The sequence below is a fragment of the Nicotiana sylvestris genome, chromosome 12 (genome assembly GCF_000393655.2).
Source record: "Nicotiana sylvestris chromosome 12, ASM39365v2, whole genome shotgun sequence".
Lineage (NCBI taxonomy): Eukaryota > Viridiplantae > Streptophyta > Magnoliopsida > Solanales > Solanaceae > Nicotiana > Nicotiana sylvestris.
The window spans coordinates 161878765-161902878 of record NC_091068.1 but is presented as its reverse complement, the minus strand read 5'-3'; the positions used below and the strand labels follow the sequence as shown (position 1 = coordinate 161902878).

Below are 24114 nucleotides of genomic sequence, written 5' to 3'. Positions count from 1 at the left end.
GGATGTGAGTTTTGATGGTTTAGTTATCTTCGAGAGGTGATTTGGGACTTAGGAGCGTGATCGGAATAAGTTTTGGAGGTCCGGAGTAGATTTAGGCTTGAATTGGCGAAATTGAATTTTTGGCGATTTTCGATTGATAGGTGAAATTTTGATATAGGGGTTGGAATGGGATTCCGAGAGTTGCAGTAGTTCTGTTGTGTCATTTGGGATGTGTGTGCAAAATTTCAGGTCATTCAGATGTAGTTTGGTTGGGTTTTTTATCAAAATCGAAATTCAAAAGATTTTGGAAACTTAGGCTTGAATCCGATGTATTTTGGTTGATTTGATATTGTTTGAGGTGTTTTGAAGATTGGTACAAGTTTGAATAAGGTTTTGTGATATGTTGGTGCCTTTGGTTGAGGTCCCGGGGGCCTCGGGTGAGTTCCAGAGGGTTGAACGAATCATTTTAAGTTAAAGAAAAGTTGCAGATTTTTTCCTCTTCGCGATCGCGTAGGGGGTCTCGCTATCGCGTAGAGCTGTTGTGGGGGCAATCCAGTTTGCTCAGTGCGTTCGCGAAGCTGGGGATGCGATCGCATAAGATGGAGGTATTGTTGATTGCGAACGCGTGGAGAAGGTCGCGTTCGCGTAGAGTTAAGTGGACCAGGGGTCTTGGCTTGGAGTTTGTTCTTTGCGAACGCAGTAGCCAGTCCGCGATCGCGCAGTGTAAGATGCCTGAGCATCGCGTTCGCGTGGGATTTTACGCATTCGCATAAGGTTAATTTTTGGTGCTGAGAATTTGTGCTTCGCGATCATGAAGGATTTCCCGTGATAGCGATGAAGGATTTCAGGCCTGGACAAAAGATTTAAATAGTCATCTTATCCGCGAATTAGGAGTTTATTTCTTCCATTGTTGGTCGTTTTTGGAGCTTTCTGAAGGGGATTGAAGAGGGATTCAAGGGAAATCAGTTGGTGGTAAGAATTTTGGACTTAAAACTCGATTCTAATGTTAAATCTACCTAATAAATCATGGAATCTAAGCCTAAAATTTAGGAATTAGGGCTTGAGATTAAGAGACCTTAAAATGAGAATTTGAGGGGTCATTTGGACTCCGATTTCAGTGTTCTTGGTATGTATGGACTCGTGGGAGGATAGGATTCTGTTGATGTAATTTTTATCAAGTTTCGAGATGTGAGCCTGGGGATCGGGTTTGGCCAACTTCGGAATTTTTGGTATTATTTGATTGTTTTCGCTTGGGCTTCGTTCAGTTAGCATATTTTGACGTCCTGATTCTGATTTTGGATAGATTCGACGTGAGTGGAGGCCGATTCGAGGGGAAAAGCCGTGGCGGAGTAGTATTTTCACCGGTTTGAGGTAAGTAACCATTGTAAATCTGGAACTGAGGGTACAAACCCCGGTACTTGACTTGTTTTGAGAAATGAGGTGACGCACATGCTAGGTGACGAGCGTGTGAGCGTGTACCGGTAGGGATTGTGACTTGGTCCATTCTGTAGCGACTGTTAAGCCGCGTATTTGATTTTGAACCTTATGATATTTCGTACTTTAGTCATTTATACTATATTATGGGTTGTATGTCATGTTGGGGCCTTGTACCGGCCTGTTAAGACCCTTAGGCGCATTATTACTGTTTTTCCTCACTCTACTTGTTGAAAGCATATCCTCAGTCATGTTTTACCTGCTTAAAACTGGTTTTATCACTCTATTTCTAAATGTGAGGGTTGTTTGGACTGAGTTCCCTAATTTCTATTGTTGTGCTTGAGAGGCTGTGAGGTTAATGACTGAGAGAGGTTGAGAATCTAATGATGAGGGTATTTATATATGTATAAGTTATGGATCGGGCTGCATGCTGTAGCGATACTTATATTGATTGGACTGCACGCCGCAGCGATATATATTGGGTCGGGTTGCGTGCCACAGCGATATGATGCTTGGGCGGTAGGAGCCTCTCCGGAATCTGTACATCCCCAGTGAACGTAGTCGACTATAAACTATGGATCGGGCTGCACACAGCAGCGGTTGCTATGAATTATGTTATTATGAGATCTTAATGAGCCTAAGTGCTGAGAGTGAGTACTGAGTGACGAGAGTTGAGTCATGAGTGACTGAGAGGCTGCCCCAAAGGACATATTTTGAGTGATACATTGCCCGAGGGGCCCAGTTATGATATTTTCACTGATTTCACTCTTCTTTTAAAATAAGCCTCTGTTGGAAAAATTGCTAAGTATATGAGTTCAAGTATTTAAACTGAAATTGATGATTTTATGACGAAACTGGTTTTAAACTGTGAAATTTGATCTGTTATTCTGTTGTCAATTCATTTATCTGATTTTGAACTGCTCGCCACTACTTTCAGACCTTATTTACTCTAGTTACTTACTGAGTTGGCGTACTCACGTTAATCCCTGCACCTTGTGTGCAGATCCAGGTGCCCGAGCGACAGAGTGAGGGTCCTCAACTGATCTAGAGTTTGCCGGAGATTGCAAGGTAGTTGCATGGCATCCGCAACCCTGTTTTCTCCTTCCTATCTTGTTCTTTTCCGCATTTTCTAGACTTATGATGTATTAGACAGTCAGTCATGTATTAGAGGCTCTAGACTCGTGACACCAGATATTTGGGGATGTGTAGTTTCATATTTATTTGACTTTCACATATATTCTGTTGTTTTAAATGCTTATTATGAAAATTTGGTATTTAAACCTGTGTTAGAAAATATCTTATTATAAGGAAAAAAGGTTGTGATTAAATGTTTGGGTTGGCTTGCCTAGGCCCCATCATGACTGGTATTTTTGGGTCGTGACATTCACTCCCCTCAATTTCTCATTAACCCTCTTTTAAGCCATATACATTAATGCTTAAAAACCCAACAAGTCCAAAAATACAAATTCGTGGGGGCCTAGTCTCAAAGCAGAAAATACGTAACATAATCCACCATTAGAAAATAGGTTTTGTAGAATTTACTTCAAATCTAATTCAAATTACAAAGTAAATCACATAAGTCTACAAATTTGCCGAAAAAACCAAGAACCTTTTTTTTAAACCCAAGATCTGTTAAATACTGAATGATATTTCTTACTTTATCATTTTCTTATTCTTTAAAGTTATTCAATGAGGAATGTATTGCAATAAGAAAAGTGAATCCTCTAGAACATTTGAATTTTAAGCTCTATTATCAATAGAATAAATTAATTAAGGTAACTTACTTTTTCTTATTTTGATCTTATAGTCAAGTCATGAGGCACAATTTGCCACCCTGATGGCGTAAACGCACATAAACTTTTTCTAAGGACTAACGTGATGATAAACGCTTACTATCACTTAACTTGATTTACAATAATATGTAAATTTATAGCAATTTGCTATATATTTTGTAAAACAATAGTACAAAATCCTTTAATTTAACTTAAATCCAATTACTGATTTGCATAACAAAGACACTGGCCTCTCTTGTAATAAGTATATATATTTCCCACCTGGACATTATAACATGTTTGGTCAAACTTCTAAAATCAACTTTTTTCGAAATATTTTTTAAAAAAGTGCTTTTCAAAAAGTACTTTTGGTGAGAAGCAATTTGTGTTTGATACTAATTAATTTGAATATCACTTTTGAGCAGTAGTTAGTGTTTGACCAAGCTTTTAAAAAGTATTTTTAAGTATATCTTTTTTCAAAAGTGTTCTTGGAAAAAATATTTTTGGGATAAACTATTTTTTTCTGTTTCTCAAATGTTTCTGCTTTTACTTAAAAGCACATTTTTCCTTCTAAAAATGATGATACGGCTTAGAGGAATTCCTCTCTTGCTGCCGGACTAATTCCTTTCCATTTGATGTGGATAAATGGGCATCACTAGAATCAGCTGCTCTCCTTCCCTTTAGAGATAGGGGCGAGCCAAGAGCTTACTTCGAGTATTTATGACTCTGGTGGCAACACGTGACAGGCGAATGACATGATTCTCGAGGCAAAATGACGGCCATGTGATGATGCATCAAATAGATGCAAGGGTGGATGACTCAGTAGGTCCTTGTATGGATTGATTGTGTTCCCCATATGGAGAGCTTTAGAGGAAATAGGAGTGGACATCTATATGGGCTTCATGTGATTCGAAGCCAACCACTATGTATTGCAAGAAAGTCCTATGTGTACCTATATACCTAATGAAAGCCAACAAAAGCCTCTTAACAATTACCTGCCTAAACCAAACAAGATTCAAGAATAAAGGTCAAACACCTTTTATTTTAGGGAAAAAAATACTTTTGACCAAAAAGAAGCTTGGCTAAACAGGCTATTAGCCGGAGTGAGTTTGGTTATCATTTATCCATTAAAATAAAGGGAAAATAAGTGAACGCCATTACAGCGAGATGCTTTAGGGTGTTAGTTAAATCTTAAAACACCATAGAGGATTTTTAAACTCTCTTTTTCCCTAAAACTTGAGCTTTCTTTTCTACTAATGTGGAAAAACGAAATAAATATTCGTCTTCCTCCTTGTCATGTTCTTTGTTTATGAGATGGTAAAAGTTGGAAGAAGGTAAATTTTCGAATAACCATAACAGTAAAAATAGTTATTTGCACAAAAAACAAATCTTGACATTTGAGTCTAAAGTCAAGTCATGATTGGAATTATGAGACAATAGAAAAGTATGATAGTACATGAGTAACGTATTGGAAATTAAGGGAAGGAAATTTGAGAAAGAACTGAAGAATATCCATTGACAATTTAACTTCATGCATTGACAATTTTAAAATTATTTTGCAACATCAGGTAAAATATTTTTTTTGGTTTCCCACCCCGTGTTCAGTATCCACATTGGGGCCCGACTAAACCCGGATTCAACCCGGAAAGTTCACATTTGGGGGTAAATCGCTCCCTAACAAAGGCGACTCCATACGCATGGACTCGAACCCAAGACCTTTGGTTAAAAATGAACGAGACCTCCGGTGTCAGGTAAAATATTTTTCAAATTTTTTTTTAATAAATACTAAAAGGATAATATATGCCTACATATTGAAAATATTAGTAGAAACAAATGTTAGATGAAAACTATTACTAGTAAGTTGGAATAGGAAAACTTGATTCATTAACTTGATGTGAAAATAAATATTTGTTGCTTTCAATATACTTTTCGTAGGCTTTAGTTGGACAGACGAAAAATACGGAACAATAGGATCTCTTCTAGAGGCAAAAAGGTATAATAGTAGTAACATTTGGTGGAACTAAGAAAGATCAAAAAAGAAAATTGAATATTGTGACAATTAAGAGAGGAAGTGGAAAGATTTACATAATATTTAATAAATAAATAAAAAAGACTAAAAAAAGGAACAATCACTTGATTCGTTTCATAAAATTTGTATTTACGCGTTAAGGGACGCATTTTTAAGGAATATAGATATTTTTCCTTTTCAGTTTTTACCAAAATATGTAACAGGAGTAACAATACTTAATTTTAAAAAATTATAGGTAAAAAGTAAGGCCTCCTAAAGTTGGGAGCTTTAGTGGCTTTACCCAAAATCCGGCCTTCTCAAATTGAAATAAGATAATATATATATTATATTAAAAGTACAAAGCCCCTTAGTGAAATATTGTTCGCCTTTTTTGTCCTGACCATTATAAAATCCGTGACCCACATAGGGGTGGGATGGACTGACCATTATAAGACCCATCAAAATGGTGGGCTAGCCCGACCCAGCCCGTCAATTGCTAAAGCCCATATGGGATAGGCTGGGCTAGCCCGACCTGTATTGACAGCTCTAAATCTGAGGTTAGAACTTTAAAATAAATTTTAATTACCGAAACAAAACAACGGAGAGACTTCTATAGTTGAGATACAATTATTTGGGAGCGGCTCCGCTCCATTAGTGCTTGCTCCAGTGGTTATCAATGTATGTTTAAATTAAGTACACGTGTCCAAGTGAATCTTCAAAGGATGAGATTGTTTTTGTTAATTCTCTATTATTATGCTTATATTTCCGTTAGTAGTAAGTTATAACCAAAAAAGTCGATTAATACTCCGTACTTTACAGTACCAATATAATAAGTAATTAAACTTATATAAAGTACATTGACAAATAAAATTGTTTACCCGTAAAACGCTATAATTAAATTTATACGTGATTTATAGACAAGCGAATCGATTTGATCCCAAAATGAAAAATAAATTAAATAAGAATGTAAGACTTAGCATTGAAATCGAGATAAGACAGTGGAGAGCTTGGTTCTGGGGCGGAGCTTGCGAAGGCAGTAATAACGATATTAAGAAGCAAGAAAATAAAATATTATTGAACTTCTAAACAACATATAGCATAAGTTTTCAGAAAATTCGTCGTCTCTACAATGGTTGATGGAATCCTTATTTATAGTGTCACATAGGAAACAAGGTCCTACGATCATGCCTCTCTTAAATAATAATTATGGGACCATTGAAGAATGTGCAACGGCAGGCTATGAATGTCATATTCTATAAACGGACTATGTATTTAACATGCAGAATATTTGTCACGGCCCTAAACCCGAACCCGGTCGTGATGGCGCCTCTCGTGAAAATAAAGCCAGCTGACACTACCCATTTCAGTAGTTAACAGTTAAATATTAAGAAAAAGTCTAAGCATGATCAAATAAACCAAGGTTTAAGCAGTTAATAGCATAAACCGTGGAAAATAACCCAACACAGCCCGATACCGGGGTGTCACTAGTCATGAGCATCTAGCAAAACAGAATACTCCAAATCAACTACAGAGTTTAATACAAAAAACCAAGAACATGAAGAAGTAAGATAGGGAAGAGCTCCGGGCTGCGAACGCCAACAGCTACATAGAGACTCCTCGGATCCGCCTGAGCCGAAAATGATCAGCACTCCGGAGCGGGACCAAATATGCCTGAATCTGCACACAGGGTGCAGGGACTAAAGTGAGTACTCCAACTCAGTGAATAATAATCACAAATAAAGACTGAAAGCAGAAAATCATGTAAGGCACAAAAGCATGCTATAATGAAGAGGTAAAAATCATTAAAATAGTAAACCAGTCAAAGATAGGTAAAAATTCATTAACTCAAATTTAACTTCATGAAAAGCCTTTTTCAACAATTAAGCATGGTAATTGACAAACAATTAAGAAAAGATAAACACATAAAGGTTCTCTCCTCGGGCACCGTATCAACAAATCCGTCCCTCAGGAAACATCTTAGAACAATACCAGCTCCTCGGGCTCAATCTCACATCACAATGGGTACTCGCGCTCACTGGGGGTGTGCATACTCCTAGAGGGGGCCCTTACGGCCCAAGCGCAATATCAAGCCATCTCGTGGCATCATCACTAGCCTCTCGGCCTCATATTAATCAAGCCACCTCGTGGCGTACATATCTCAGGCCATCGGCCTCATAATCAGTACCAAATGTTTCCTCACAACATAGGACATCGGCCTTACTCAGTCAAAATCCTCACAAGACCCTCGGGCAACAATAAAATAGTGATTCTCAGCCCAATTATCATTTAAAAGATCATTTAAGTATTTAAAACATAGTAAACATGGCTGAGTACGAAAACAGTGAAATATATCATGAGTGAGTTCAAGTATAAAGTCAAAATAGTGAGGAGATATCAATAAAAATCTCTGAAAGGTTCAAATAATTGCCACAAGGCCCAAATATGGCATTCAGCCCAAATCATGATGATAACAAATAGACTTCAGTCAAATATGCGGAAAAATAAGTCACAATCCCCAACAGTGCACGACCCCACGCTCGTCATCAAGCGTGTCGTCACCTCAATATAGCACAACGATGTGCAAGTCCGAGGTTTCATACCTTCAGAACATTATTTACAATCATTATTCACCTCAAACTGGTCAAATCTCTAGCTCGCGATGCCTTTGCCCCTCGAATCAGCCTGCACTCACGTCGAATCTATCCAAAATCAGAACGAGGACGTCAAAATATGTTAATGGAACGAAGCCCAAGCGAAAATAATCAACTTACAACATAAATCCCAAAATTATCAAAATCCAACCCTCGGGCCCACGTCTCGAAATTCAATAATTTTTTACATCAATAGGTTCCTTATCTCCCCACGAGTTCATACATATCAAAAGTTCTGAAATCCGACCTCAAATGGTCCTTCAAATCCTCATGCAAAGGTCTAAGTTTCCAAGCCCTAGTTCTTCAATTATTTTGGCTTAATTTCCAAGATTATTTAGGTGGAATTCACATTAGAATCGAGTTTTAAGTCCAAGAATCTTACCTCCAAGTGATTCCCCTTGAATCCCTCATCAATCCCCTTCAAAAAGCTCCAAAAACGACCAACAATGGAAGAACTAAACCCCAAAATCGCGGACAAGACAACATTTTAAACCTTCTGGCCAGACCTGAAATCCTTCTTCGTGAACGCGGTCAAAGCCTCGCGTTCGTGAAGCATAAAATAACTTTGACCAATTTTTCCTCTTTTGTGATCGCGACCTCTCCATCGCAAATGCGATCTCCCCATCGCGAATGCAATGCTTTGCTCAGACCAACCTTCGCAATCGCGTTCCGCCTCTCACGAACGCGTTGAATAAAAATCCACTGAAGCTGAACTGCCCATTTTCTTCTATGCGAATGTGACACCACCCTGCGAACGTGATGCACAATCACTTAGCCCTTTGCGAAGGTGTAGCCTTACTCATGAACGCGAAGACTTAAATTCCACCTTCCTCAACTGACTCTTCGCGAACACGAGGGTCCACTCGCGAACGCGAAGAGTAAAATACCTACAATAGCTGAAACCAAAATCTGCAATTTTCTTCAACTTAAAATGATTCGTTCAACCCTCCGAAACTCACCCGAGGCCCCCGGGATCTCAACCAAAGGCACCAACATATCCCAAAACCTTATTCAAACTTGTACAGATCTTCAAAACACCTCAAACAACATCAAATCAACCAAACAGATTCAAGCCTAAGTTTCCAAAATCTTCCAAATTCCGATTTTGATCAAAAACCCAACCCAACCACGTCCGAATGACCTGAAATTTTGCACACACGTCCCAAATGACACGAACTCTAGGAATTCCATTCCGACCCATATATCAAAATCTCACCTACCAACCGGAAATCGCCAAAAATTCACTTTCACTAATTCAATCCTATATCTACTCCGGACCTCCAAAACTCATTCTGATCACGCTCCTAAGTCCCAAATCACCTCCTGAAGCTAACCGAACCATTGGAACTCACATCCGAACCCTCTAACACATAAGTCAATATCCGGTTGACTTTTCCAACTTAACCTTCCTCAAAAGAGACTAAGTGTCTCAAACCTTACCAATTCCTTTCCGAACCCTAACCAATCAACCCGATACTAGTGAATATACAAGTAATACTAAGCTTAAGTAAGAAGAATTGATGAACCAAACCAGTATTGTTAGAGCAATAGGCGCCTCGAGCTTGACTGTATCAGGGGCCTCGAGGTGAGCTAAGAACCAATGAAGTATGAACAATAAAGTAAAAATGATAAAGCTGAAGAACAATTGTTGAGCATGGTAAACGAGAAAAACATAGTAAAATATTCTATTGCAATGAATAACAATGTGTTTACAAATAATTGGGGTCCCTTCTATATAGGATGGGAAAACCCTAATATGGTACATTTCCAATTATGGTGAAGAATTCTATTAGTACAGTTGTATAACAACCTAGTACAGACTCGTACTATTTCGTATAAATCTTATCCCATAATTTATTCCCTGATCCACGTGTTCTTGAGAAATTCTCGCTCTTTCTTGAGTGTCATCGAAATTGTACTGCCCTCGAGGCAGATCATGACGGGTCTCCGATTTGCTCCTCGAGGTGCGCACATCCCGGCCAGGGTCGATTCTTACTTCGGGCTTCCCGAACTCGAGCTCGGGGTATGATCAAGCCTTCAAAATAAATCTCTCCAATTTCGACCGTATACAGATACTCTTCGCGTTTTTTAGAAAAAGATGATAAGAAACGATTTGAACATCGATGCTCAATGCCTCGACCGCGATGCTAACCTTATGACGTCAACGACTGAAGTGACTGAGGAGGTGATCCCGGAGTAGTTGTAGGTCTTTTTTCTTTGCCTTAGCGTTTTCGTGTAAGGATCCCTATTTTCTTGACCTCCATCCATTTCAGCCCCGCGTTTCTTAGAGTAAGAAACGATTTAGACCTCGATTTTCCCGAGCCTCTTAGGATGATGTCATGTCTGTGACGTAGGCGCTTGAAGTGACCGGAAATGTCATGTCAACGCTTTACCCCAGAACATCAAATGCGTAACAGTGTCGGTTGGCCACTTGCGCCGCCGAAATCGTCACCGCCTTTCTATAAATACGAGACTATCCGATTTGGACAAAGACTGTGTTCGTTTACCATTTTTACTCTGGTTCTTTCCCCTCTTTATTTTTTCATCTAATCATCTGCTTCCATGATTCAAAACCTGCGAAATCCTGGTCACATGGTAGCAACTTTACCAGTTACGCCAAGGCCTTTCTTTTCGAAGCTTCGACTCGAAAAAACGAAAAAGGGGCACAGAATCCTTCCCGCATCAGAAAATATGCGAACTTCACCCTATCGCTCATCTCTCTTAACTTCAACTTGGTGTAGCACTTCATTCTTTCTGTTTACCATGGAGTGAGGTGGCACTATCACCTATTAACTTTTGCATCCCACACGGGTACAACGCCTCAATAAGTGGTTTCAAAATATTTGTGCTAATAAGACCCACACTCTCCAAGTTTTCCACCAGGCGACAATTTTTTCTACAGATCGAGATGGAGTCTCCAGGAGGAGGTTCCCGAAGATGCCACTCTCGAGGGTATGCCCCTAAAGTATATTAGGTTCTTGGCTTTTTATTTTTGCTTCTTTGTTTTTGTGTAAGGGCCTCTCGTGGGCTTTGTAAATATGTTTTGTAAATATAAAGAATTTCCTCACTTCATCTTCGATTTGTGTTGAATTCCATTCCGTCTTCATTTGTGAAAAATTTAAGTGCATAACTCTAATGATCAGTCCGAATACTGGACTCAGAACATAACAAACCCTTAGGTTTTTAACCGATCAATACAATACCCCTTAAGTTATTTGTTAATCCTTGAGTTAAGCTCGAATTGACTTGATGCGAGCTCGGGACACCGGGACTCCTGAGTCCGAGTTGAGTGAGAGAAAGGTCTCGAATTAGAAATAAAGTTAGCTCTTTAGGCTTCGTAGATAGTCCCCGAGTAAGAATTTTCTCGAACTCGGGTAGCCCTTGGGCTTAGTAGTCGAGTGAGTACTTACTCAAACTCGAAATAAAGTTAGACTGTAGGCTTCGTAGATAGTCCCTAAGTGAGAATTTTCTCGAACTTGGGTAGCCCTTGGGCCTAGTAGTCGAGTGAGTACTTGCTCGAACTCAAAATAAAGTTAGCCCTTAGGCTTTTTTATATTGGCCCTTAGGCTCTTTTAGATCGGCCCTTAGGCTCTTTTAGTTGGGACAATTCGGCCTCTATGACGGCCATAAAGTTTTCCCTCTTTTCGACTAAAAGACTTAGTGAAAATTTCTTTATGCCTTAGCATGTGTTTCTTGTACCCGTTGGGTTTTTCGGGGTTTCGACGTATCGGAACCCTATTAGTAAATTGTTTGTGTAATAATTGAATACCTCTTGAGGTTTTTTTGAAGGCTGATATTATCGAAGCCTTTCACTCATTTGAGGGCCGATTTTATCGAGGCCCTTTTTGCTTTTGCCGAGGGTAGCCGAGTTTAACCAATTTTTCAAAGTATTTGAAGGCCTTTTATTTTATAGCGAAAGTCGGGCGCCTCCGAGCTGCATTATTTCGGCCGTAGCCTTTTCATAAGACCGTGGTCTTTATATGGCCGTAGCCTTTAGTCCCCGAGTGTGATGTCCTTGGCCTTAATATCGAGGGGATGCCTCTTTGAGGTCTTATGAGCTCGAGTGTGCCTCTTTGAGGCCTTATAAGTTCGAGTGTGCCTATTTGAGGTCTTATAAGTTCAAACTTGGATAGCTCGAGTAGTTAGTCCCTGAGCGTTCGAGGTATGCTCGCATTTGGGTTAAGGTCGCCCTTAGGCTTTTATGATCGTTATGGATTTCGGACGCCCCCGATCCGTATTTAACATGGATGTGGCCTTTTTAGTTCGGAACTTGCCCTTTGGGCTTATCTTCCGTTTTACTTCGAGCTTGACCGAGGGGTCAGTCCTCGAATGGGGTGGCCATGGCCTGTAAAATTGAGGATCACCTTTGAGGTCCTATGGTCTCAAAACGTTAGCAGTCTGAACTTCCGTTATGATCGATCCTTAAGCCTGTTTACACAATAAATCAAAAGTATGAAATAGAAAATTTTTCTAGAAGCATGAGATACCAGCAAGGAAAAATACTTCTCTCAATGGACGATTATACATGCGCACATGTTTGACGTTAGGGCTCGAGTGACCTATATGGGCACAACACATTTGACCGCTTGACCCTTACAACATTTTCCTATCGAGGCCCCGCTGTCATGGAGTAATTTTCTTGCAACAAAGTGGATATTCGAGGCTAATGCCTTCCAGATCCCGAGGCTGATCTCAAGGAACCTCGGATACCTTTGAACTGCCCTAAGCCAGCACGGATAATGGTTGCCTCATTAAAAGCCTTGTCGGAAAAACCCGTTTGGGACAAAAACTGTTCCAAGGGAAAAAAAGTGCAATGCGTGCTTCAAGATTCAAAGCTTCGTGTCGATCCTTGTTGATACCCTGCAAGTGTTAGTCAAAAAAATAAAAATAGAGAGACTCGGAATGGGGTCGTATCTTAATTCGAATTTTGGATAGTTAATATGATCAGGTCCTTGTGAATTTTGACTTCGACCATTTCTCCTTTCACTTTGTGCGGAACCCAGACCCGCTGCCTCTATGGTCTTCGTTGTACGGTTGATATCGATCTCTATTCAACCTCGGCTCTCGATCGACATTCCCTTTGATCCTACCCATAGGCCTGCTAGGATGAACGGACCCCGAAGGAGTCCCTAGTTGATCGTCTTCGATTCTAATTGTTAGAAACCAAAGAAGTTCTATATTTTATATCTAGAAGAGAAGATTACAAGGCCTATTTATAATACTAATTCACCTAATCTATTAGTTGCCATACACCTAATTACACCTACTATACAACTCATATACATGTGCTAGCTATGATGTAGTACATGTGTATACATGTGCTACACAACTTGTATTACACCTACTATACAACTCATATACATGTGCTAGCTATGATGTAGTACATGTGTATACATGTGCTAGACAACTTGTATGTCAACACTCCCCCTCAAGTTGGAGCATATATATTGATCATGCCCAACTTGTTACAGATATATTCAACTCGAGCTCCATTCAAAGCTTTTGTGAAAATGTCTCCCAATTGATCTCCAGTTCTAACATGACCTGTAGAGATGAGCTTTTGTTGAATCTTTTCACGAACAAAGTGACAATCTATTTCAATGTGCTTAGTCCTTTCGTGAAATACATGATTAGAGGAGATATGAAGAGCAACTTGATTATCACACCACAACTTTGTTGGCAATGTAGTTTGGAAGCCAACTTCACTTAATAGTTGATGTACCCATACAACCTCACACACAGATTGTGCCATAGCTCTGTATTCTGCTTCCGCACTAGATCGAGATATGACATTTTGTTTGTTACTCTTCCACGAAATCAAGTTTCCACCAACAAAAACGCAATATCCTGTCGTGGATCTCCTATCGGCTTTTGACCCTGCCCAATCTGCATCTGTGAAACACTCAATGTTAGTGTGTTCATTATTCTTATATACTAGACCCCGTCCTGGAGATCCCTTTAGATAACAAAGAATCTGCTCCAGAGCCGCCCAATGCCTGACTGTTGGGGAAGACATAAACTGACTCACAATGCTGACAGAGTATGCGATATCGGGACGAGTTACTGTAAGATAGTTCAGTTTCCCAACCAATCTCCTATATTTCTCTGGATCTTCGAATAACTCACCGTCTTCTTTCACGAGTTGTGTGTTAGGAACCATTGGCATGCTGCATGGTTTAGATCCCAACTTTCCAGTTTCAGCTAACAAGTCAAGAGTATATTTCCTTTGGGACAAGAAGATGCCTTTCTTGCTCCGTGTAACTTCAACTCCCAAAAAATACTTTAGTTGCCCTAAATCTTTCGTCTGAAATTGAGTGTGAAGGAAAGACTTTAGAGTTGAAATTCCTGTAATATCACTTCCAGTAATAACGATGTCATCAACATATACTACCAATAAAAGAATACCATCATCAGACTTTTTATAAAACACCGTATGATCGCAATTGCTTTTCTTCATCCCATATTCTAGAACAGCCTCACTAAATCTGCCAAACCAAGCACGGGGACTCTGTTTCAGCCCATAAAGAGATTTTCGAAGACGACATACCTTTCCACACTCCCCCTGAGCAACAAACCCAGGTGGTTGCTCCATATATACTTCTTCCTGAAGATCTCCATGTAGAAAAGCATTCTTTATATCAAGCTGATGCAGAGGCCAATCATAAGTAGCTGCCATGGAAATGAATAATCGAACAGAAGCTAACTTGGCGACCGGGGAAAAAGTATCCAAATAGTCGACTCCATAGGTCTGTGCATACCCTTTTGCAACAAGGCGTGCCTTAAGGCGAGCTACTGTCCCATCGGAGTTAAACTTAACAGCAAATACCCACTTGCACCCAATAGCCTTTTTGTTAGTGGGCAGATCGACCAACTCCCAAGTACCATTCTCATCTAAAGCCATCATCTCTTCTATCATTGCATCATGCCAACCTGGGTGGGACAATGCTTCACAAATAGTTTTAGGTATCCTAGCAGAATCTAATGATGCAATAAACGAGCTAGAAGAAGTAGACAAATGGTCATAAGACACAAAAGAAGAAATAGGATAAGTACATTGTCGTGTACCTTTGCGAATGGCAATAGGAAGATCCAAACTAGGATCTGAAACACAGGAGGTTGGATCTACCGACGAAGCAGAAGTAGGTAAAGGATCGGGTTCTGAGGTTTGTTGTCGGCTGGTATACACACGAAGAAAAGGTGGCTGCTCAGATGGTCGATCGAGGGAAACGTGTGACTGAGGAAGAGGTGTTTGAGAACTAACTGGATGTGTGACAGTGTAGACCAAAGTATCATCTTCTTCCTCAGGACTGTTATAAACATATGAAGAAAAGAACGGATAATTTTCATGGAATGTGACATCGGCAGACACTAAGTACCTTTTGAGATCTGGAGAATAACACCGATAACCTTTCTGAAGACGTGAGTACCCTAAGAACACACACTTAAGGGCCTTTGGATCTAATTTAGTTACCTGTGGACGAACATCACGAACAAAACAAGTACAACCAAATATTTTGGGTTCAATAGGAAATAATGGCTTAGAGGAAAAAAGAATGTTGTAAGGAATATTACCATGAAGTATAGAAGTTGGCATACGATTTATTAAAAAACAAGTTGTAGAGACGGCATCAGCCTAAAAATATTTTGGCACTTTCATTTGAAAGAGGAGTGCTCGGCCTACTTCAAGAAGATGTCTATTTTTTCGTTCCGCAACCCCATTTTTAGAAGGGGTGTCAACAGAACAAGATTGATGTAGAATACCATTTGTAGCCATATAATCTTTAAACAAATCCGAAAAATATTCTTTTGCATTGTCACTCCTTAAATTACGAACGGAAACATTAAAATGAGTTTTTATTTCAGCACAAAAAGCACAAAAAATTGAAAACAACTCCGAACGATTTTTCATTAAATATAACCAAGTAACACGAGAATGATCATCCACAAAGGTAACAAAATATCTAAAACCAGTTTTAGAGATAATAGGACATGGACCCCAAACATCGGTGTGAACTAACTCAAAAGGTAAGTCGACCCGTTTATTGACTCTAGAAACTTTAGGAAGGCGATGGTGTTTAGCAAACTGACATGACTCACAATCTAAAGAGGAAATACTCTGAAACTGAGGATATAACTTCTTCAAACTAGACAAGGATGGATGACCCAATCGACAGTGTACATCAAAGGGAGACAACACAGTTGAACAAGAAATGGATTTCGGCACCTGTGATTCAAGAACATAGAGACCCCCAGACTCAGAACCTTTACCAATAATCTGCTTCGTCGTAAGATCCTGAAAAAGACAATAATTGGGAAAAAATGAGACACAACAATTTAGAGTACGAGTAAGTTTACTGACAGATATTAGATTGAAAGAAAAATCAGGCAAATTTAAGACGGAACTAAGGGAAAGAGAAGATGTTGGGTTAACAGTGCCAGACCCTAAAACATATGAGGTAGACCCATCGACTAAAGTAACTGTGGAACATTGGGTATGTGACTGAAAAGTGGAAAAGAGTTTAGAGTTACCTATCATATGATCTTTGGCACCAGAATCAATAACCCATTTGGATGACGAAGAGAGGAGACACTTAGTGGTTTTACCTTACTCGGGGATAGTATTGATAGGAGGAGATGATGACTGAGATGGTGAAATAGTCTCGGAAGTGGCGATGTTGGCATACTAAGATCTTTTGTTCTTATTCTGAAGCTTCACACAATAACGTATGGTATGATCGAGCTCATGACAATAAAAACATTCAACTTCCCCTTGCTTTAGGTCTCGACTATCGCTACTCCAATTGTGATTACTATGACTCCTATTCTTTTGGACGCGACTAAGCAGAGCACCACTATCGATCGTGGTTGTCGGATCTGGATGAGACTTTTCAGTACGCAACACTCTTGTAAAGGACTCTTTCAAGGAAGAGATAGCAGTCCCAGATAAAATCTGCGATTTGGCCCCTTCAAATTCGGGAGAAAGACCAGAAAGGAAACTCATGACCACCAGTTGTTCACGCTGAGCCTGTTGTACCTTCACATCTGGACTAAACGACAATATAACATTAAGTTCATCATACACCTTCTTAAACTCTGAGAAGTAAGTGGTGAGAGAGCGATCTTGCATGGATGAATGGTAAAATGTCTGGCACACATCATACATGCGAGACAAGTTTCCTTTGCCAGAGTACAAAAAATCTAAATAATCCATTAGATCCTTCACATAATCACAATGAGAAACTAGATCATTTACCTCACTGTGCATCGAATTCTTGATTTGGAGAAACAATTTTGCATCCTCCTTTAACCAGACTGATTTAGTCTCATCCTTGGGTGGATCATCAACCAAGTGGTTCTCTTTGTCGATGCTCCGCAAATAGAGACGGATCGTCTTACTCCAATCCATGTAATTGGAACCCATGAACTTATTCTCCGTAATTTTGGACATAACCGGAATAACATCAACGGTAGGTTTCGTTTCAGTCATCTTACACCCGAATAATAGCATAATCAAATAGTCAAGAACAGTGCAGTGAAATTTGAACAGTGCAGTGAACAATGATATTTGAACAGTACAGTGAATAGTGAATAGTAATATTTGAACAGTGAACAGTACAGTGAACAGTGCCGGAACAGTGATCTTGGGAAATGAAAGTTGTCAGGAAAAAAAAATTCTGACAGTACCACTTTGGTCGGAATAGTGAGTAGAAAAATCTCTAAAGAAGCGGCCGGGGCAAAAAATGGCCGAAAATAGTGAAATAGAATCAAAGCAGCGAAAGACTGGTCTGAACAAAAATAATTCGAACGGGGAAAAAAAATTCCCAACAACAAACTGATGAAAAAACTTCAATGCTCTGATACCATGTTAGAAACCAAAGAAGTTCTATATTTCATATCTAGAAAAGAAGATTACAAGGCCTATTTATAATACTAATTCACCTAATCTATTAGTTGTCATACACCTAATTACACCTACTATACAACTCATATACATGTGCTAGCTATGATGTAGTACATGTGTATACATGTGCTACACAACTTGTATTACACCTACTATACAACTCATATACATGTGCTAGCTATGATGTAGTACATGTGTATACATGTGCTAGACAACTTGTATGTCAACACTCCCCCTCAAGTTGGAGCATATATATTGATCATGCCCAACTTGTTACAGATATATTCAACTCGAGCTCCATTCAAAGCTTTTGTGAAAATGTCTCCCAATTGATCTCCAGTTCTAACATGACCTGTAGAGATGAGCTTTTGTTGAATCTTTTCACGAACAAAGTGACAATCTATTTCAATGTGCTTAGTCCTTTCGTGAAATACAGGATTAGAGGAGATATGAAGAGCAGCTTGATTATCACACCACAACTTTGCCACAACATGATGAGTGGTTTCTGGCCCAGCCACACTCAGAGTCTTTTACTGACTCTGTAACTGGGCAATAGCAACTTGTTGTACTTGCAACATCTCAAAAATCACTTGTAGACTAACTCCTCTTTCTCCTTGAGCCTGTGTCCTTTGAGCGTCAGGTTGATCCCCTCCGCGTATACTTCCTTCGACATCAGTGTCCAAATTGACGTTCAAGGCAATATGTGAACCAGCGTCGACGGGTTTAGGCAATGGTGCTACCCAAGGGTTTAGCGGTGGCACACTGGTCCCTGAAGCTGTTGCATTATTTTTTTCATGGGATCTGAGACCGTCGTTTCCATGCACGGGTGTGTTTGCTGAGTTAGACATATCTTAGCCTGAAATCAAAGAATCTTTGATAAGAAATAAAGTGTGAAGAATAACGTGTGTTATCAGAAAACTAGCACTAAAATAATCACTATTTTCTTTAGCCCCACGGTGGGAGCCAAACTGTTTACCTCGAAAAATGGATGTAACAATTAAAGATGAATTGTAGTTTTAAAGATATGTGATTTATTCCAATACTAGTGAATATACAAGTAATACTAATCTTAAGTAAGAAGAATTGATGAACCAAACCAGTATTGTTAGACCAATAGGGGCCCCGAGCTCGACTGTATCGGGGCCTCGAGGTGAGTTAAGAACCAATGAAGTATGAACAATAAAGTAAAAATGATAAAGTTGAAGAACAATTGTTGAGCACGGCAAACGAGAAAAGCAGAGTAGAATATTCTATTGAAGTAAATAATAATGTGTTTACAAATGATTGGGGTCCCCTTTATATAGGAGGGAAAAACCCTAATATGGTACATTCCCAACTATGGTGAAGAATTCTATTGGTATTGTTGTATAACAACCTAGTACGGACTCGTACTATTTTGTACAAATCTTATCCCATAATTTATGCCTTGATCCACGTGTTCTTGAGAAATTCCCGCTCTTTCTTGAGTGTCATCGAAATTGTACTGCCCTTGAGGCAGATCATGACGGGTCTCCGATTTTCTCCTCGAGGTGCGCACATCCTGGCCAGGGTCGATTCTTACTTCGAGCTTCCCGAACTCGAGCTCGGGGTATGATCAAGCCTTCGAAATCGAGCTCTCCAATTTCGACCGTATACAATTTTAAGAATTGAATATACTTTGATCTTTTCTTGAAAAAGTATTTATTTATTTTATCTTCTCGCCTAGCGCAATGAAATCAATATTTATTATTTTCAAAAACTTACATTTTTCTTTAGTTTTATTTTAATAATATTTTTATATTTTTTCTAAAATTATATTCTTATTAATATAGGTACACGCGCAGAGCGCATACCTTAATACTAGCTTGAGGGTACGTGTTTTGCATGTGTATCCCATATTCTATATCTATATCTATACTATATTAAAAACACTAACGCTCTTGGCGAAATGCCGTTCGCTTATTTTATCCTTAAAAAATATTATATATTGGATATATTATCCTTTAACATATATAATCATCTTCAGGAACTTATATTTTTATTTTATTATTTAAATATAAATTTTTAATAAATTAGTACTCATTGAGATAGAATACACGCGCATCGCGCGTACCTTGAGGCTAGTAGAAAAGAAAAGTATGATAGTATATGAGTAACGTGTTGGAAATTAAGGGAAGGAAAGAAAATTTTCTTTACATCCAAATTTGAAAGTTATTTGACGTCATCGAGATGACGGCCATGTTCAAGTTTTCCACAAATAATGTGAAAAGAAAAAGAAGAAGACACACACTGTGTTTGGTTTTATTATAGTTTTTTCTTTTAGAGAATTGATTGTACAAATTATTATAAGAAATAGTATAATATAAGATTTAGAAATAAGATTATTAGAAAAAACAAACATCAAAAAGTATTTATTTTAATTTCTTTTTCCAATGGACATTCCCATTCTTCTGAAACAACATAGATAAAAATATGAAAGCAAAAATTATCAGATCGTTTAATGCAGATAATATTAATTAACACATTAACCATAACCAATATTTTATTTAAAAAAAGCACAACTGCTAGATCAAAAAAGTGTTTAACTTCATGCATTGACAATTTTTTAAAATAATTTTGCAGCATCAGGTAAAATATTTTTTCTTCGTTTCCCACCCTGTGTACGGTATACACGGGTACTTATATTGGGGCCCAACTAAATTCGGATTCGTCCGGAGAAGTCCCACATTGGGGCATAAAGCGCTCCCTGACGAAGGCGACTCCATACCCATGGACTTGAACCCGAGACCTTTGGTTAAGGATGAACGAGACCTCCGGTGCCAGGTAAAATATTGGTAACTGCTTATATAAGTTTAATATGGTAACCTGAGCCGAAGGTCTATCGGAAACAGACTTTCTGCCCTATCAGGGTAGGGGTAAGGTCTGCATACACAGTACCCTCTCCAAACCCCACTTAGTGAGACTTTAGTGGGTAGTTGTTGTTGTTATTGTTATGGTAACCTGGGAAACAGGATAAATAACTATCTATAACAGGATATATTACATTGATATTACCATGTCAAAAAATTAAGCAAGTACATGAATAATCGCCGTGAAATCTTCAAGATTTCTCCTATAAATACCCTTGGTAGTAAATCTAGTTTTTCCATTCAAAGTACAACATTTCTCCTATAGTCATGGAATTTGTTCTCTTTTCACAAATGTCTTCATTTTTTCTTGTCTCTACGCTTCTCTTATTCCTAATAATATCCCACTCTTGTCATGCTCAAAACTCTCAACAAGACTATTTGGATGCCCATAACACAGCTCGTGCAGATGTAGGTGTAGAACCTTTGACCTGGGACGACCAGGTAGCAGCCTATGCACAAAATTATGCTTCCCAATTGGCTGCAGATTGTAACCTCGTACATTCTCATGGTCAATACGGCGAAAACCTAGCTTGGGGAAGTGGCGATTTCTTGACGGCCGCTAAGGCCGTCGAGATGTGGGTCAATGAGAAACAGTATTATGCCCACGACTCAAACACTTGTGCCCAAGGACAGGTGTGTGGACACTATACTCAGGTGGTTTGGCGTAACTCGGTTCGTGTTGGATGTGCTAGGGTTCAGTGTAACAATGGAGGATATATTGTCTCTTGCAACTATGATCCTCCAGGTAATGTTATAGGCAAAAGCCCATACTAATTGAAAACATATGTCCATTTCACGTTATATATGTGTGGACTTCTGCTTGATATATATCAAGAACTTAAATAATTGCGCTAAAAAGCAACTTATAGTTAAGTATATAGTACTATATTTGTAATTCTCTGAAGTGGATATATAATAAGACCTAGTGCTCTTGATTATGGGGAAAAAATATGAATTCCGCTTGATGTATGATATGATATTATTATGAAATCTTTAGTACTTTTACGATTTATGGGTTGATGATCTAGCTACTTGCGAATTATGTGCAAGATCTTATAAAAAGGCAATCCAGTGCACGAAGCATTCCGCGTTTATACAAAATCTGGAGAAGGCCGCACCCGCAGCCTACTCAGATGTAAGCATCAGCGTGGTTGATTCCACGGCTCGAACCCGTGACCTATAAGTCACACGAAGACAACTTTACCATTATTCCAAAACTTCCCTTCCAAGATCTTATAGCGACATGCATTTTCAAACAAAAGGAACTAGCTTACACAGTTCATATAATATACTAGAGGGCCAAAAACATGAAAACTACCTAACTTAGGTGGTCGGAGGATATTGGAAGTGGAGTAGCTAGTTTTTAATAGCTGAACCGGTAGTCTTAAAACTGAATGTATAAAAATATTTACACAATAAGATCATTTATAAGGTAATTATATGTAAATATGTATGACGAATTATCAATCAGTAATTTGAAAAAAAGATTGTAACTAATTAACCTATTATAGTAAACCTACTATAATAGGTTAGATTACATTAATCATGTCATTAAAAGATCTTTAATTTATACTGTCTATTTATACAAGGGAAGTCTCGGCGTAACTGGTAAAATTACTGCCATGTGACTAGAAGGTCACGAGTTCGAGTCGCGGAAACAGCCTCTTGCAGAAATGCAGGGTAAGGCTGCGTATGATAGACCCTTGTGATCCCGCTCTTTCCTGGACCCCGCGGATAGTCTTGGCGTAACTGGTAAAATTACTGTCATGTGACTAGGAGGTCACGAGTTCGAACCGTGGAAACATCCTCTTGCAGAAATGCAGCGTAAGGATGCGTACGATAGACCTTTATGGTCCGGCCCTTTCCCGGACTCCGCGCATAACAGGAACTTAGTGTATCGAACCACCTTTTTTGTTTATACAATAATAACAACAAACCCATAAAAATCTCACAAGTGAGATATGATTGTTTAGCACAGTGCAGTCACATAACCATATGGAAGCAGACGAAATTCACAACATCAGGAGTTTCTAATTAACGTTTACAACATGACCTCCCAAATTTGGTTCTACAGATCCTCTTCTCTTCTTTCTCTAGCTGTATTCTTCATTAGTCTATCCATAATCTCTGTCTATCCATTAAAGCACACACAAAGAATTAGAATTATAACGACCGAATAAAACAATTGGATTATTCTCAATCCTAGTTGCTATCTAATTTTGCTTTTGATGAATAAACAGTAAAATAGTAGAAAAACAAAATATACGCCGCTGCCGGGGATCGAACCCGGGTCACCCGGGTGACAGGCGGGAATACTTACCACTATACTACAACGACTTGGTTGTAGACAGTTATCAATATTTCTAATTTGTCACACACCTATAGAATTTGTGAAGCTAAACATTGTTTCCACGATTATCAAAATGAAAATTGTTAATGTCATTAAAGAAATTTACAAAAAGGAGCTTCTTTATACAAGTAGCAGTTTAGGAAAAATTCACCATTTTCATAGCCAGATGCATTCAACTTATAATAGGCAGATGCTGACGGATTAAGGATATACGTGTTTAACCAAAAATCTGAGTTTTTGGTCAAAACTAGAAATAAAGAGAAATTCAGGTTACTGATAATCAGGAGACGAAAATAATAAAAGACTTTTGAGAACAATAATGAAGCAGTAAATAGTTTTGTATTTCAGTAAAATCTCAATTGTATTCCGTGTCCCTACAGATGTTGAGTCCTTCTCCTTTTATAATTGATTCTAGGAGAAGGTGTAATGCCTTTGTCTTAATGAGACAATTATGAGCAATAAATGACATTAAAAGAAACGTTACTCAATCATTCCTATTAAATACAAATTCTCTAACGTATTTGATATTTAATGCTGAATTTGGACTTTTTTGCGTCATCAGATTCATATCTTCAATCCCTTCCGATCTTCGGTCTCGAATAGGTATGAGACTCGTGCCATTTGAGTAACAGTCCACACCTATGTTGTTTTCTTCTCCTCATATCTGTTGTCGCCCGTGCCTCTTGGCTATTTATTGCGTTTTGACCTTTTAACCAGTATACGTGTCATGACACATCATCTTCAATATACAGACTCAGTTTTTTCCCAATACAGATAGTCCCCCCACTTTTCATTTATTTATTAATTAAATATTTGGGAAGTGGATCTTCAAAAAAGGAATTTTTGTCGTAATCAATGTTATGACAGTACTAACGCTTCAGTTGTCTTTTCTATTTAATGCTCTGCACAGGTGTCACCTTCTGATTGGCTCTGTAATTCTGCAGCCTTTTTTTAAGGCTCTATTCACGAAGTGATAGTTGCCTTTATTATAGGCTTTCCATCATTACACTTCTTTGTTTGACGGTTACTATTATATGTCACACCTCCTTTTTCCGCGCCCGAGGGGGCGCAGGGGAGTTTTTTCCAATTAAAGGACAATCGAAACGGGATTTGTTTATTTATTTCAGAGTC

General features: G+C 38.7%; 1 protein-coding gene and 1 long non-coding RNA gene across 2 annotated transcripts; one reads left to right on the top strand and one right to left on the bottom strand.

The window, feature by feature from the left end:
• Positions 1-15725: 15725 nt before the first annotated feature.
• On the bottom strand, positions 15726-17295 carry LOC138884245 (uncharacterized). The gene is made up of 2 exons (XR_011404425.1): positions 17098-17295; positions 15726-16137 (listed from the first exon to the last, which is right to left on the bottom strand). It is a non-coding gene; the product is annotated as an uncharacterized lncRNA (long non-coding RNA).
• A 3566-nt stretch (positions 17296-20861) lies between these two features.
• LOC104220098 (pathogenesis-related protein 1C) lies at positions 20862-21643 on the top strand. The gene has a single exon (XM_009770911.2). The coding sequence runs from the start codon at positions 20901-20903 to the stop codon at positions 21405-21407; it is 507 nt and encodes a 168-aa protein (XP_009769213.1). The 5' UTR covers positions 20862-20900; the 3' UTR covers positions 21408-21643.
• The last annotated feature ends 2471 nt before the right edge of the window (positions 21644-24114 follow it).